This window comes from Onychostruthus taczanowskii, unplaced genomic scaffold (assembly GCF_017590055.1).
Source record: "Onychostruthus taczanowskii isolate IOZ18803 unplaced genomic scaffold, ASM1759005v1 scaffold93, whole genome shotgun sequence".
Taxonomy (NCBI): Eukaryota; Metazoa; Chordata; class Aves; order Passeriformes; family Passeridae; genus Onychostruthus; species Onychostruthus taczanowskii.
The window spans coordinates 1,892,256-1,907,271 of record NW_024507324.1 but is presented as its reverse complement, the minus strand read 5'-3'; the positions used below and the strand labels follow the sequence as shown (position 1 = coordinate 1,907,271).

The 15,016-nt window shown below is 35.1% G+C and overlaps 1 protein-coding gene across 1 annotated transcript in view; it reads right to left on the bottom strand.

Annotated features, from left to right (window-relative positions):
• Nucleotides 1-15,016, bottom strand: part of SPATA17 (spermatogenesis associated 17) — an 85,556-nt gene that overhangs the window by 21,813 nt on the left and 48,727 nt on the right. Inside the window, exons 7-8 of the mRNA XM_041426721.1 lie at nt 11,811-12,014; nt 6,508-6,659 (exon numbers count right to left, since the gene is read on the bottom strand). Of these exons, the coding sequence (XP_041282655.1) occupies nt 6,508-6,659; nt 11,811-12,014 (356 nt within the window). The remainder of the gene's footprint in view (nt 1-6,507; nt 6,660-11,810; nt 12,015-15,016) is intronic.

Genomic DNA, 15,016 nt, shown 5'->3' with positions numbered 1-15,016 from the left:
AGTTAATTTTTGCCTTTTTGGCAAACAAATTCTCAGAGTAATGTAGATTCTACTATGATTCAAAAAAATACCCCGAAAGTAATACTTTGAGACATAACTAGGAGTATTTTCTTTTAAATGAAAGAAAAAAATATAATAGGGGATAATAGTATCAAGTAAAAGCTTTTTCTTCTGTTTACAGTTCTGCTCTCAGAGTCAGGGGGCAGATCCTTAAAGTGATGATTCTCTAGCAACAAGAAACGATCAGTAAATTCAGTGTCTGCTTAAAGTAAGTGAGAATTTACGTTATATGAATAAGTAATTAAAAGAACTACAATAATTTTTCTTGTTAAGTAGGGTAACCAAATTAATGGAAGTAATACCAAAGTCATTACATCTCCCCAACAAATAATAATAAGAAGTAATAGCATTGCAAAACACTTCAGTAATGTTATTATCTTCTGTACCTCTTTGTATACACCTGACACAGCTTCTCCCAAATTAATGACAGTATGTGCTCTGAAAGTGATGGAAGAGAGTGATGGAAGAAGAGCATTAAATTCAAACCATGATAGGATACCATTATCAACTGTACAAGTTTAGATTTCAATAGTTTAGATTTCAAAACATTCACTCATTATTCCTACATCTAGTTTTCAGCTTTTCCTTGTGATTTAATTGTAAATTCAGAAATTCTTAAATGTTTTCAATAAACATGACAGAGACAGAAGTACCAGTCAAAGAAGAATTAAATTCTGTATTGATGTTTTATTGGGCTATAAGAAAAATTTAGTATAAGCTGAGACTTCCCAAAAGATGACTTAATGGAAGGTGAACTTTCCCTAAATAAATATATTGAAAATTGAAAAATTATTTAATATTAGCCTGAATGAGAAATATGTCAAAGAATACAATCAAAATGAAGAAAGGGTTGGAAGCAAAAATGGGAAACTACAACTGGCAGTATTACTTATACATAAACAGGGAAGGATGAGGACCAAGGCTGGCTGTGTCACTGGTGATGAAGGCCAACTACACTGCTGCCAGGACCCCAATGTAATTAGCCTAAAAAGACTTAGAAGGCCCCACTTAGTAGCCAAACCAGGACCTGACAGCTGCTAGAGGTATTTAAATTTCAAAGACACTACAGATATTTGTTGCTAACAAAAATAAAAATGGTTTTGTCTCTCATCCTGTCCTGGACCTTCCTTCTACTATAAAGTTCATCTTTCTAAACCTTTTTCCCCTCACACATTTACACTCTCCCTCCACGATTTTTGTTCCTACATTCCTCACCTACCATTTCTTCCCTTTAGTCTGTCTCTTTTAGTGCAATCTCTCTCACTACTTTGATAGGAGATGGAAAAGGCCTTTTACATGCTGAAGGTTTTCAAACTGGGTTGACAGAGACGACAAAAGCAGCAGCAGAAATTGGTTTCTGGTGTCTACGGCAGTGTGAGAGGAACACAGCAGTGCAAGCAGGAATGAGAATTTCCCAGGTCCATCACTGACTGCTGGGCAACAGTGTCCCAATGCTATATGGAACCTACCAATAGGACAAAGGTAGTGACTTTTTATTGAAATTTAAATGGCCACAAAAAATCAGAGTGTTCTCTCAGTGTGTTCTCTGAATCTGCCCAAGAGGCAAAATCTCAGCAGTCTAGCGGAGCAAGCAGGTAATCCTGATCCCAGAAAAGCTTCAAAACATACCCAGGCTTCTGAGAAAGAACTGCCAGATCTACTGCTGGACTGCCACACGTGCTGCACTGCCAGGGCACAGTCAGAAATATAAAACAGAGTACTGTTACCTGGCTTTTCAAACTTTTACATTTGTATGTACTGTACATTTTTGTAATTTAGTAGGAAAAATGACATCAAAATATTAACTCTATGACATTGTTAAATTTTTATCTAAAGTGTTTTTATACAATAGCAATTAAATCCTTTGTTGTCTTGATTTAATTAAAATTCATCTCACTTTGAAGAATGCCATGAACAATTAGCTCCAAACAAACCATGCTTCTCTATCAGGAATCTGTGAATATTTTACTTTCTTCTTTTTCTTTAATAAAACATGACATTAATTTTAAGCTTTCAAATTTGTATTATACCTGAAGTAATTTTTTCATCAAATCCAATATTTTCACTTGGGAACAAAGAAGGAAGCATAATGGTTTTCCATAGCAAAACAACTGGAGCAGGGCAGATATTATTTAGCTTATAATGCATGTATATTAAAATCAAAGTGTTAGACACAAGAATAAAGATGGAATATTTTATTTAACATATCTAGTGACATTATCTTTAGTGCAGTATTTTGCCATGATAAGCCTGCTTGGGTGCATTAGTACAAATATTGTTTCTGGTAATATACTAAATACACGGTTTATTGAAAAAGTATCAATCACTTTGACTGTAGCATCAGTAAATCTAAAAATTCTCAGGCCATTTTTATTTAACCCCTGTCAGCGATAATGTAATGTGGCAAATAAAATAAAAAATTAAAAAAAAAAATTAAAAAAAAAAAAGCATAGTTCCTGTAGAAAGTAAAAGAGATCTCTTCTGCAGCAAATTCTGGAACTTCTTAATTATACACAGACTTATTATCTGCATCCCCAGTGTTATAAAGTACCAGAACTTCATTAGAAAAATTAAGATGGAAAATGAAGGCGCTACTTTGTAAATTTCCAGTGGAAATTAGCTGGAAGAAGCAGAGGAATACTGGATCAAAAGAGGGTAATCATGCTTAACTGTGCCCTAGAGCACCCACATGTATAATACGATTTGCACAGTAACTACCTCTCCTATTACTGCTTGTTTGGAGTATTCTGTGTTAATGGGGTTAGCTAATTTAGTATTTTAACTTGAAAAGACTCTGCTGATTAATAAACGTTGCACACTGTGCTAGTAATTAAAATAAATGGAAGAGTTACAAATAGAAGTTGTTAAGACAACACTATCTGAAAATATATGATAATCCCTGTTTATCATAATACAATAACAGTCCAGAAAAAATGCAAATTGCTGAAGTTGCAAAGCATGTGACAAACTAAGTATAATTTGAAAAAGGTTTTCATATGTGTTGTGTTTGTATGACAAAAAATGTAGTAGTCATTTTCACTGCAGCTAAGTCAGAAATACAGTAAAAGATTTTATAACTCTAGAAATGAAAAGAGTTTATAAAAACGCGAAATCTTAAAGTGATTTGCATGTGAAGTTTTCTTATAATTAATAGCCAGCAGCTCATAACATCAGTGCTCTCCAAGTACAGAGCTTGTTTAGGTCACTAATTCTTCTGCAAGTATCTCTGTCCTGCCCAGCTCAGGGCAGCACAGCAGCACCTCAGCTGCTCTAAAGAAAAACACAATCTTGCTGGAAATAAATCCATGAGGAGCTGGGTGCTGCTGTATTCACACAGCACAGGAGAGGCAGGATGTGGAAACATTGCCGCACATGAGTGAACCAGTGTGACCAGGACCAGACTGTGCATCTTCAGCACAGCACTGAGCATAGACACAGCCAGAAGCTGAGATAATGTTTCTTATGTCATGCCAGAAGCCTACAATAAATTAGGAAACCTAAGCCTTACACTATTGCTGTCACCACACTGCATCTCGTTCTGATGTTTGTTGACTTCATAAAGATGTTTAATAGTATACTTTGAAGTATGAGATATATGAGACAGATTTCATCACAGTTAATGAAAATAATTTACATTTTTGTTCTCTGGAAAATTAGGCCAGCATGTGCCTGCACACAACTGAGGAAAGAACTTTTTATGCTTCTTCTAAATCTGCTGGATCCAGCAGTTGTCTCAAATTAGATACTATATTAAATGGGTATCCCAAAGGAATGCAATTGTCATTCTTATCCAAGTGGAGGAGGAAATCACTTCATTTGTATGAAAAATAGCACAATAAGGTAGTAACAGCTTCAATTACACGAGAAAGAGGAATCATTCTTATTAGGCTGGATTACCCAGTTGCTTTTCCATTACAGAAAAGGAAATTCCAGCAGTTGCTTTAAGTGAACACAGTAAATTCTCTTTTGGTTTCATTGCTTCTGCCTGCTTCAAACTCTCTCACACCTTTTCCAAATTTTTTGTGCATTTTATCAAACACAAGAACTTTCTCAGAGCTTGCAATACTCATCCTATCATCTGTAAACAACCACTGATAATAAGATGTGAGTGAGAATTCTGAATGTGGCTGAAAATTTCAGGTACCTGCCAACAATCTTATTGTGTCACCCCACAAAATACATACTCTGGAAATACACATATCAATGCAAATGTCATTCATGCAAACACAAGTATGCTCAACAAATGCCACATAGTTCTGCTGTTCATTCTCTCTTTATTTTCTAAAACAAAATAATAATCAGCAGAGGAAGCACAACCAGGAAGAAATAAAGTCCCAAAGTACACAATTACATAGCAAGAAATGGAAATTTGTCAATTCATAATAGACACTGCTGAGAAAAAAACCACTGTAGAATCTGAGTAACCCTTTGCTGGCTCCTCTCTGCAGATCAACATCCCATGCAGCAGCTGCAGCATTGCCAGTGAGCATTAGTCCTGGTGATGACCTGCAGCTCTGTTATCACCTTTTCAATGTTACAGATGTGACCCTTGCATGGCTGGTTGAATAAGAAGCACAAATGGAATGTTCACAGCCTGAAAATGTATAATACACTCTGCATTTAGTGTGCATGAAGCTGAGAATCATTGATTGTTGGGACATTGCTTCTGTGCATTAAGGATGGCATTAAATGCTTCCTTACCCATAAGGTAAATAAAGACCCACATGAAATAATATCTACCAAAGTTGGAGGCTTCAAATTTAAACTGTACAAGACCAAATCTTCACAATTCCCTCACTGAAGAGTTAGTGAAACATTAATTGCAAGGTCTGACCTTCTGAAAGTGTTGACACAGTAATATCTGGGGTAAACTTCACCAAATAAAGACTGGGCAAGGTAGTCATGCCTATAAATGAAGAACATCATCTATCCTCAGTTGGAAGGCATCAATAACAACTAATTCAGTGAAAAAAAACCACTTTAAATGAGAGGTAGAGTATTAATTACTGCCTGGTGATAGGGGTTCTTTAAAATTCCACCAGCACAATTTTTATATAAAAATGAAAATAAAAAAGTAGAAATTTATGCTGTTATGAAAATTAAGCTGTTTCCTCCTCCTCACACCAGTACATGAAAGAATACAGAGAGAAACAGAAAAGGGAGTATATTTGTACTTGTAATTGTACTCACTTATGATTTTGGTATGAAAGGAATAAAAAGTGTTATCTCTCACTAAACAAACAAACAAACTCACAAAAAACCAAACAAACAAAAAAACCCCCACCAAAAATGTTGTCCAAAAGTGAAAAAGTAGTTTACTAAATTTTTTTTTCATTTCAAAACTGCTTTTGAATACAATTTTAATTCAAAGATACTATTAATATTAAACTGGGGGAAAATGGTCCAACAATAAAAACATAGAAGCTAAACCATGTAAACACAATTGATTCTGGCACTCTTAAGTCCCAGTCCTGAAGCTGACACATAGCAACATGGAGCTGATAAAAAAGCACTAAAACAGATCAAAGATAGCGAAACATCATGTGCCAGTGATCACAGGCTGTTCATGAGGAAGAGTGATTCCCTTCTGTCCTGAATTCTGGTATTGAAGGACCAAAGGATTGCCAAAAGCAGTAGATTCAAGGAAAAGGTTGACAAAACATAATTCCTTTTCTAGTTAACTACAAAGCCAGAGAAAGTGACTTAGTAGACTTTTGTTATGATTGGATAAAACAGTGTTTAACAGTCATTGTGCTAAAAAAAAAAAAAAAAAAAAAAAAAAAAAAGAAGGAAATATTTTGGCAACAGTCTTTAAATCTTTTGGGACAGAAGCCTTACTCTTTTGTGATGGATTATGCCTGTATTTGATATTTTATGTAAAAGAACTGGCCTGTCTGACACTATTACAGCTGCCATGGCTTAGGCAATCAAACTGCTTCAAAGATTATTCTAGTTTTTGTATCATGTTCTAACGTGCAACATATGCTCCCTCCCCTTCCAAGTGAGCTGTGATACTCTTCTGGGAGAGACAACAAGTCTCATTGGCACGCAACACCATTTTTTTCCTCCCATAACCAGTAAGCTCCCAGAATATGAAGACTGAAACGGTATCTTTTTTCCTTGGCAAGGTACATGTGGCAAGATGGAATTTGCATTTGTTTTCTTATTCCCCATTAAAGCCATCTGTTGCATCACATATTATTACTATTACAAGTTCTTTTAGACACTCATAGATACGGATGGCACATGTCACAGAGTTACAAGATACGGTCTCTGCCCTGAGTAGTTTATAATCTGAGGACACAGAATTTAGAAGTATATACATAAAATGTTTTCTAGTAAGCTGTCAGGTTTGACATTTCATTTTGTCAGGCATGAAAGGTTTCTGAAAGCAATGGAATAAAGAAAACATTCTAACAACAATATAAGAAGAGCCAAAGAACTCACTCATTGTCATGGATGGGATTTCTCCATTCCTCCCCTCGTGTTGGCTCTCTGGCCTTGGCTGGTGGTGAATACATTGATTCTCTCACTCGCAGGGTTGGTTCCACAGGCTTGTAGCGCTGCTGCAACACTTCAGCAGGATTGCGGAATGGCCCCTGAAAGGTGTAGGGTAATACAAGTGCTGTTTGGGGTTGCAGTTCTTTTCTTTCCCCTCTTTTATTCATGGCACATCACTGATGAAACAGGACGCAAAATGTTTGGGTAGTGTAGCAAGACTCTTCTCCCAAAATAATTAAAGCTGTTCATTTTGATAGAGACTTACAAATAGCAAAGGTTGATAACATACTCTAAAGCTTCAAAGAGAGTGCACTCCAAATTTATTTAACTACTAATAAATACTTAACATTTTAAACAAATATATTGCTAGAACTGACTAGGAAAACTTTTTTTTTTTTACTTAGAAAAGAATATTGGTGAAATAAAAAACAAGTCTTAACTATATCTAAATTCTGCTTAAGCAGAAAACTTAAGTATTTTACTTTGCACAAAACAAACTTTAAAGAACACGCTCTTTTCAATGTAGCTATAAACCGAACTGGAAGAGAACTTAATGTATCGCTTAAGATACAGTTCTTCTAATAGAATTTAAATGCATGACTTCAGTACTATACGCATACAGTCCATTTCTGAAAGGTCTAATTTCATATTAACTTTGTAACTCTTAAAAAATACACACATGTCTTTTTTTTTTCCCAGAGTATTTTGTTTAATAACTGATTGTATCAGTATCTACCATTTAACAACATGGATAAACAGCAGCAGGAAGTTCTCTACTGAGCTGCTGAAGTAACATATCTTGTATGTCTCACTTCGAGTATTAACCCTTAAGAACTTACCGTAATATAATTAGTGCCTGTGCCACTCCTGGCAGTTTAATGGCAAGCCTGAGCTTAGGAGTATTAAAATTAATTTTTATTTTCATCATTGTTGATCTTGCAATGAACTAGTGAAACCTTCTGAAACTATGAACAGACAAAGAATCCTAATCACAGCATTTATTCTTAAAGATATCCTTCTTTAAATAGGTTATCACTAACAAGTCACAGCTGGAATTACAGCAAGCACTGAGTGAAGACTGTGGGGCTAATAAAAAGAAATGATTCACGCCTCATTTATGTTCACTTATGTTTTACATTAATAGAAACCAATAATAGGAACCAGTTACCATAAAAGTCATGGACCGTAAATAACACAAATGGCAAATAAGTATCATCTAGTACTTTTCACAGCTGGACAGGAGGATTGCTATATTTAAAAGTAGTTAATGGATTTTTATTGGAACTTTACTTTTTAAAGGTACAACACCAAGACTTGGAGATATTTTTAAAGGTCCCAGTAAGCAAATGAGCATAATATTTACACTTCTTGCAGATATTTTCTTGCTTCTGTTTTCAAAGTCAGCATAAAAAATATGTTTACTTTAAAAGAATACAAAAGTCCTAAAACAGAATGAAAAGTGCTACCGCCCACCCATGAGAGACTAATCAATATTAGAACAGGTCATTAAAACTAGTCAACAGTGTTATAGCGATATATAACCTGATGATCAAATTATAAAAAAGTTTAAAATTTATAATAAAAAATGAATAGTCTGTTACAAGATGTTTGCAGTAAGTGGGTATATGAAGGAAGGAAGAAAAAAAGTACTATTACCAAATAATACCAAGAAAAACATGTTTGCTTTTAAAAGTAGTCTTTCAGAATATTTTATTATTTCTTCACTGAAAAGTATTGACTCATTCCTCCAGGATAAGGGCCCAATCAGATATCCAAGCAAGGGTTTTTCTCCATCTTTAATTTCTGAGACCTAACTAGGAGGTAGATACAGGAAAAATCCCAGTCCACATTTTAAATAAAATTACAACTACTAATAGAAGGAGAGGGGAAAGGATGTAACTAAGCAAAGGTCCTGCAAAATAAGGTCATGACATCACTAATGAAAGTAGAGTACATATTAGAATATTGAGATAATTCTAAACATTCCCTGAAGATTTTTCTGTTCCTTTGAATAATGTATTGAAGAAATTTACTTAGTAATAGGGATCTCAGGAATGTATCTTAAAAGTCCATGTGTCTATTTCAATTTACAAGAATAAGACTTGGGGAAAGGCTGGTAGATTGGTGCTTAGAAAATGTTTTCAAATTGACAATGCTTGCAAGCATTTCAGGCACCCTGCTTCAAAATGGAAATCTATATGGGGAGATCAAGCTAGGAAAAGAATGGTAGGAGTCAACCAACAATGTTTACCCTGAAGGAAGCTCGCACAGCTCTATGCTCTGTGTTTGGTATTTGTGCTGAGTAACATAAATCTTCTTGATACCAACTGGTTTGCCAAATAAGGGTTAGCAGATCAGCATTTTCACTACTTTATCATAACATCAGAAACTCATGATAAAAAGTACGATGTGCACTAAATTATGCATTCCTCACTGTCCCCATTCCACAACAGACAACAGCATGCAAAAATCTAAATGGTAAGGTGCATTCTGTTATTAACGCCTTTTAGTGAATAGATGACAAATTTTAGCATTATCCATGTTTCTATCAAATTATAATTCTAGTTAACTCAGTGATAAAAATTATAGATCTAACTTATGTAGAAGCATCATTAAAACCTTTATTTTAAATACACTATCTTACACACACAGATCTTACCTATTAAATGCTAAATACCCATTTGCCTAGGAGAAAACTGAAAGATAGTTAGATTTTTTTTCTTTTAAATATATATAATTGGCATCCTCATATAAAATATCCAAACCTAGGGGCAATAAAAGTTTTAGATACCTGAAAAAACAAGTGAGCCAGGCAGATATTAGAAAAGGAAGCTTGGTGCCAAAAAGTGTTACCACAAAGAACGAGGACACAAGTATACCTAGTAATTAAATTTCTTACAGCCGCACCAGACAACTTTTGGGATGATGTGTTCTGATGGGTTTTCATTTCCAGCTGTTTCATCAGCTCAAACCAGTGTCCTTTCCTTAGACATACAACCCTAAATTGTCAAAGTGTTGTGCAGGGATTTAGCCGTGTGACTCCCATTAACATCAGTAAGAGTCGGGCAGCTAAATCCATGCACTGTGCTTTGAAAATTTACCCCACAGTGTACATCCCAGGGTGCTGAAAGGATTAAAGTATTATATAGTAAATTCCCTCTTTGAGGTGCAGAAAATAAACAGAACTCTTCTGGTTTGTTCTAAAAGGCTATCTGTGCATGACTGCTGTGCGTGCATCTGAACTTAGAAAGGTCTATAAAATATTCCAAATCCATGTAGAAGCTTGTAAGATACTTTGTATACAGTAAAGCAATTTTGCAAGAGCACCTTAACAATGGAAGAACTGTGAGTTCCCTATTTATTTAAAGCCTGATTCCTGCACCATGTTCACAAGGCAAAAGCGTTCCTCTTTCCTGAGAGACAATGCAACCAGTCACATCCTGCTCAAGGACTGTCACAGTCCCCTTGGTCCCAGAAGGTAAAGCTATAATGTCATGTTTATGTCAACTCCAAACTCCCCAATCACCCAAACTGCTTGTTGGCTCACACTTTGTCTCAATTCTAATGTGAGTCAATGAGGTCATTCTATGAGGAATCTCAAGCAGTCAGGATAGGGAGAACACAAGGAAGGAAGGACAAAGGTGGAGAACTTGAAGTTGATTCTTACTGTTATAAGCAGTGGGCTCACCTCTACTTCTCCAGAGGCATTCTCACAGGCCTTCTTAGAATCACAGAATTACAGACCTTCTTAGAATCATAGAATCGTAAAGGTTGGAAAAGACCTCCAAGATCATTGAGTCCAATCTTTGACCAAACACCACCTTGTCAAACTAAACCATAGCAGTAAGTGCCATGAGCACTCATTTCTTGAACATTTCTGGTGACTCCGCCAGCTCCTCGTTCTGCCTGTTCTAATTCCTGGCCACCTTTAAGTGTAAAAATTCTTCCTGATCTCCAGCCTCAACCTTCCCTGGTACAGTTTGATGTTATGTCCTCTTGTCCTGTTGCCTGAGAAAAGAGACAAGCCCCCACCTGGCTTACAGCCTCGTTTCGGAGAGGCTCTCATCTCAGAGAGTTGTAGAGAACAATATTGATTCAGAGGAGTAAAACACCATTAAAGATATAGATATAGACATTGCTTATTGCTCAAGGTGTTACAATTCTACACATAGGTGATAGTTTCACTGGAAGTTGCTAAGAAGGACTCATTTAGAAGTATTGTCTTTCTAAGCAAGACACAAATAAGGAAATTTAAATATAGAATGGAGTGCAAAATGGAAAAGTGTCAGAGGTTCTGATGTCGTGTCACCCAAAGTGAAACCAGCATGGAAAGCGTATGTGAGAGCTAAGTAGAAGATTCAGTAGACTGGACAAACTGAAAAATACTTCAGAATAGAGGGAAAGTCAAAATATTTCTATCCCTAAAGTAGTTGTATAAGGCACCTACTGGCAAAAGCTACATGTCATTGTATTGTCATCTAGTGTGGAACACAAAGCTCTCAAAAGTTTTTCTGCTGTATATATTGGTCACATTCCCAGCAGGTTTTGATAATAAGGGGGCAAAAGCTGTTTTGCCATCTTGTCAGATATTCGCTTTAATGCATTATCTCACAGATGTCCATAAATTCACAGAAAAGGTAAAAATCTACCTGTCAGATACGGTGACATCAACTGAAGTTAAAATTGAGACTATGACAGTTAATAATGGAAGCTGGGCAAATTGGTTGTGATGGAGCAGAATATGTAGAAATCTTTGTTATTAAAGCTCTCACACCTCTAGTGGACACAAGAGAGCAGGAACTATTCTGAACTGAAAGGATGCCTCAGTCTTCATATGGGAAACAATTGCAAACTGAGAACAAAGTTATCACAACTTCTTAATTTTTCCTATCACCTTTCATTTCTCCTTTTTTTTAATGATTTAAGATTGAAAGAATTCTAGCTCTAATTAATCATAATATTGATACTCTGAAATATCATAAATTACATTTTTCTTCCCAAAGGACAAAAACAACATATAAAGAATTATATTTCCCTGTTTCTACATAACATCTACATAACACCTACATAACACCTAATTAAGTCAAATCTGTGTCAAATACTTTATATCTTCAATGCAAGCACTCTATCTATGTTTTAAAAAACATTCACAAAAGGGATTTTCAGACGATCCAACTCAAGATATTCTGTGATAATCTCTGATAGAAGATGTGAGCAAAAGCTGACACAGAGTCACTGGAACACATTACCTGAGGTTTCTGTCTGTCAGCAGGTAGCAGAGGCAGTGATGTGACAAAAACTGGAGGCTCTTTACAGGTTGGCCAGCCATAGAGCTCATCAGCAAAGGGGCTCTTCACTTGCTGCTTTCTGTGGGTCAGTGGCTTTGACTGCCGTAGCAGCAGTTCCATTGGATCTGGGGATTTCCTGAATGGCGAATTGTAGATGCCTGGAATCTGAGCAGAAAATGGGATTATCTTTGACTTAACTCATTTAGATTTCTACATACACTATGAACAAAATCAGACAGTGGCACCTGCTGCACTTTTAAAAGTAAATCAGCCAAGTTAGGAGAAATAGTTAAGGAGAAATAGAAGAGAATTTTTGGAATATCAAAATCCAATAATTGCTTTTTCCCAGCAAAATGTCCACAATAAATTCCTGAATAGCTATTACAATGTGTTTAGACTTAACAGCACAAAACATGTAAAAAACCAAAAATTTAGCAAAATGATTTCTAAATTGTGACCAAAATATAAAGGTTCATTTGCCACTGAATTTGATTTTTTTTTTTTACATCACTGATTGTTGTATGACTAGTGTGGTATAATATAACAATTATTGGTACAAAACACATATTTCAAATTCTGTTTTAGCAATCTACATCATTAACAATCTGTGAATATCTGGCAAGTCAAAACCATGTGACAGTCTGTTCCCAAATCATATCTATGTATGTAGGCATTTTATCAGTTGTATATAAACAATTTCCAAATAGACATATGTGAGTTTACTGAATTAATTATGAACTGTTAAATATGAGAATTCCTTTTCCATATTGCACAAAACCACTAAATTCTCATAAAACAGAAGACATATAATTAAAATATACCAAAATTAATTTAAAGATACTGAGTTTCTTTAAAAATTATTTTATTTTCTACAAAGGTATACTAAAACTTTTAAAGTAGACTTGCTCAGATAAAATATATTGTCCTTTGCATTTATCATAATTCTAATTACTAATAAACCTTGAATAAAAGCAGTAGGGAAAGAAATTGGTTTCAAGATGCAGGGAAAGTTAAGGAAAAGGGTAAATGTTTAAAATCTTGTATTGCTCTTTTGGAGCACTACTGAGGACCCATGAGAAAACTGTGTAGGGCATCAGCCTCCTAATAAACTATTAAACTCTTGGGGCTGAGACAACAGAACTCTCCCCAGTGAGCTCTAATGCATTTTTCCTTAACATATCCTACCGGAAAGTTCCAGTTTCTTGTGTCAAAAAAATTAAGTAAAGTACATATAAAACATAGTGTCTAACTGATACTTTTTTTAAAAAAAATATTCAGCTTATTAAGATAGTGTTCGGCTATTCAAAATTTTAAAAGCTACATTCTTAATTTCTAAGTTGTATGGATCTAATGATGATTTATTTTGGTCCTCTGCTATTTGTTCCCCTCTTAAGGTATACCCTACAAACTATTTCACAAATGGGTGAAATGTAAAGTGGGAAAGAGAACTTGAATAGAGGTAAGTGGTGGAAACATATGCATGCCAAAAAACCACTGGCAGTTCCTTCAGCTCCTCAGGATGCCAAATTAGAATGCCAGGGATCCATGCTTCAAAGAGCAGGCAAGCAGAATCCCTGGAGTGAATGGGAAATTATCTCTATGATCTGTAAAGTCCAGCTGCAACTTAATCTTCTGTTCTGCAGATCTGGCTTGTACTCACATAAACATCCCATAAAGTTACAGATTATTCTCATGTTGTTATTATTGTCATAGTACTTCATGCATTGTTATATTGCAATTTTCTTATCAGCCCAGTAGAGTTTTGCCTGTGGCCACTTGGTGGTCTCTAAGTGCTACATAAAGGCAAGTTCCATGTGCTGTCTTGGAATTTATTGCACTCTCCCACAGTTGTTGAATGCAGTTATACCATGTAATTTTTACACAAGTTTTCTCAAATATAAAATGCCACGGTCAACACGAATTCCATACAAATGGAATGGATTAGATTCACACAAATAAGATCCCTTACTGGAGATACACAAACGATCTCTATGCCATGGTCATCATACCACTTCACTCATTAGTCCTACCACAGCCTTTGGATCAGCCTACATTGTGACAAATTAATTTTTTGCCTTCACTATGTTGATGACAGTAAATAGAAAAGTAATAACCTTTTTTACATATTTCACTGAACTGCTCACTGTGTTGCTACTTCATTTTTCCACTCCTTCCTACACCATCCATACTCAGCTGTGGAGATTGTGTTCTAGCCATGCAACGAGCGAGCACATGCTCCCAGCCCCAGGGAGAGATCCTGCTCTCATGGTATGTCTTGTGAAACATATTTTATAGAAAGTGACAATAGCAGTGAAAATTTAAATATTATCCAGAAGAGAAACATCTCCATGCTCATCACTGAGAATCAGGGTGATCTGGAAGAAAACACTAAGGCATAATAAACAACTCTCTAAAGTTGGCAGGCATAGATTTGTTGATTGGTAGCAAATCCTGATCAGGGCTGAGTCTTCCTGAAATTTACACCCCTTTTTAAGCCTTTTCTTAAAAATAAAATAAAATAAAATAAAATAAAATAAAATAAAATAAAATAAAATAAAATAAAAAATTAAAACATGCTGAAGAGCAAATTGAGGAGGAAATCTTTTTAAATTTTTAACTGAAAAAAAAATTTAATTATTATATTATTTCAATCTACATGACAAAGGTTTGGGGTTTGGGTTTGTTAATCCAGAGCATAAAAATACAGTATCTGAAATAATTTAAATATTCTTCCTCTGGAGAATGAAATGCAAGAATAACTTAAATCAATGTTCTGTCTAGATACTTCTTTTAGTCATACTGAGAGATAGTGTAAGTGTCTTGATGAGTAAAATGGCTTTCTGAAACAGCATTTTGCAATCTCTATTAAAATACTGTGTATATTCTATTTTGTGCTTCTTTGATTAAATGTTTGGCAGTAATAAAAAACTATAGTTCATAAAGGGTTCAAACACTGAGAAATGCTACTGAATATCACCAAGAGCACTAACAAAATTGGCTTTTAGCACTTTTAATGAAGCCAAAATTAGCCATAATAAATGTGAAAATCCATTGATCCCATGTCTTTGGAATTATTATTGCTGAAAAGGTGTCTTAACAAAGAATCATCTTTTGTTGCCCTATTTTTACATAAACTCATGTTAAATGGATACAGATATTATATCAAC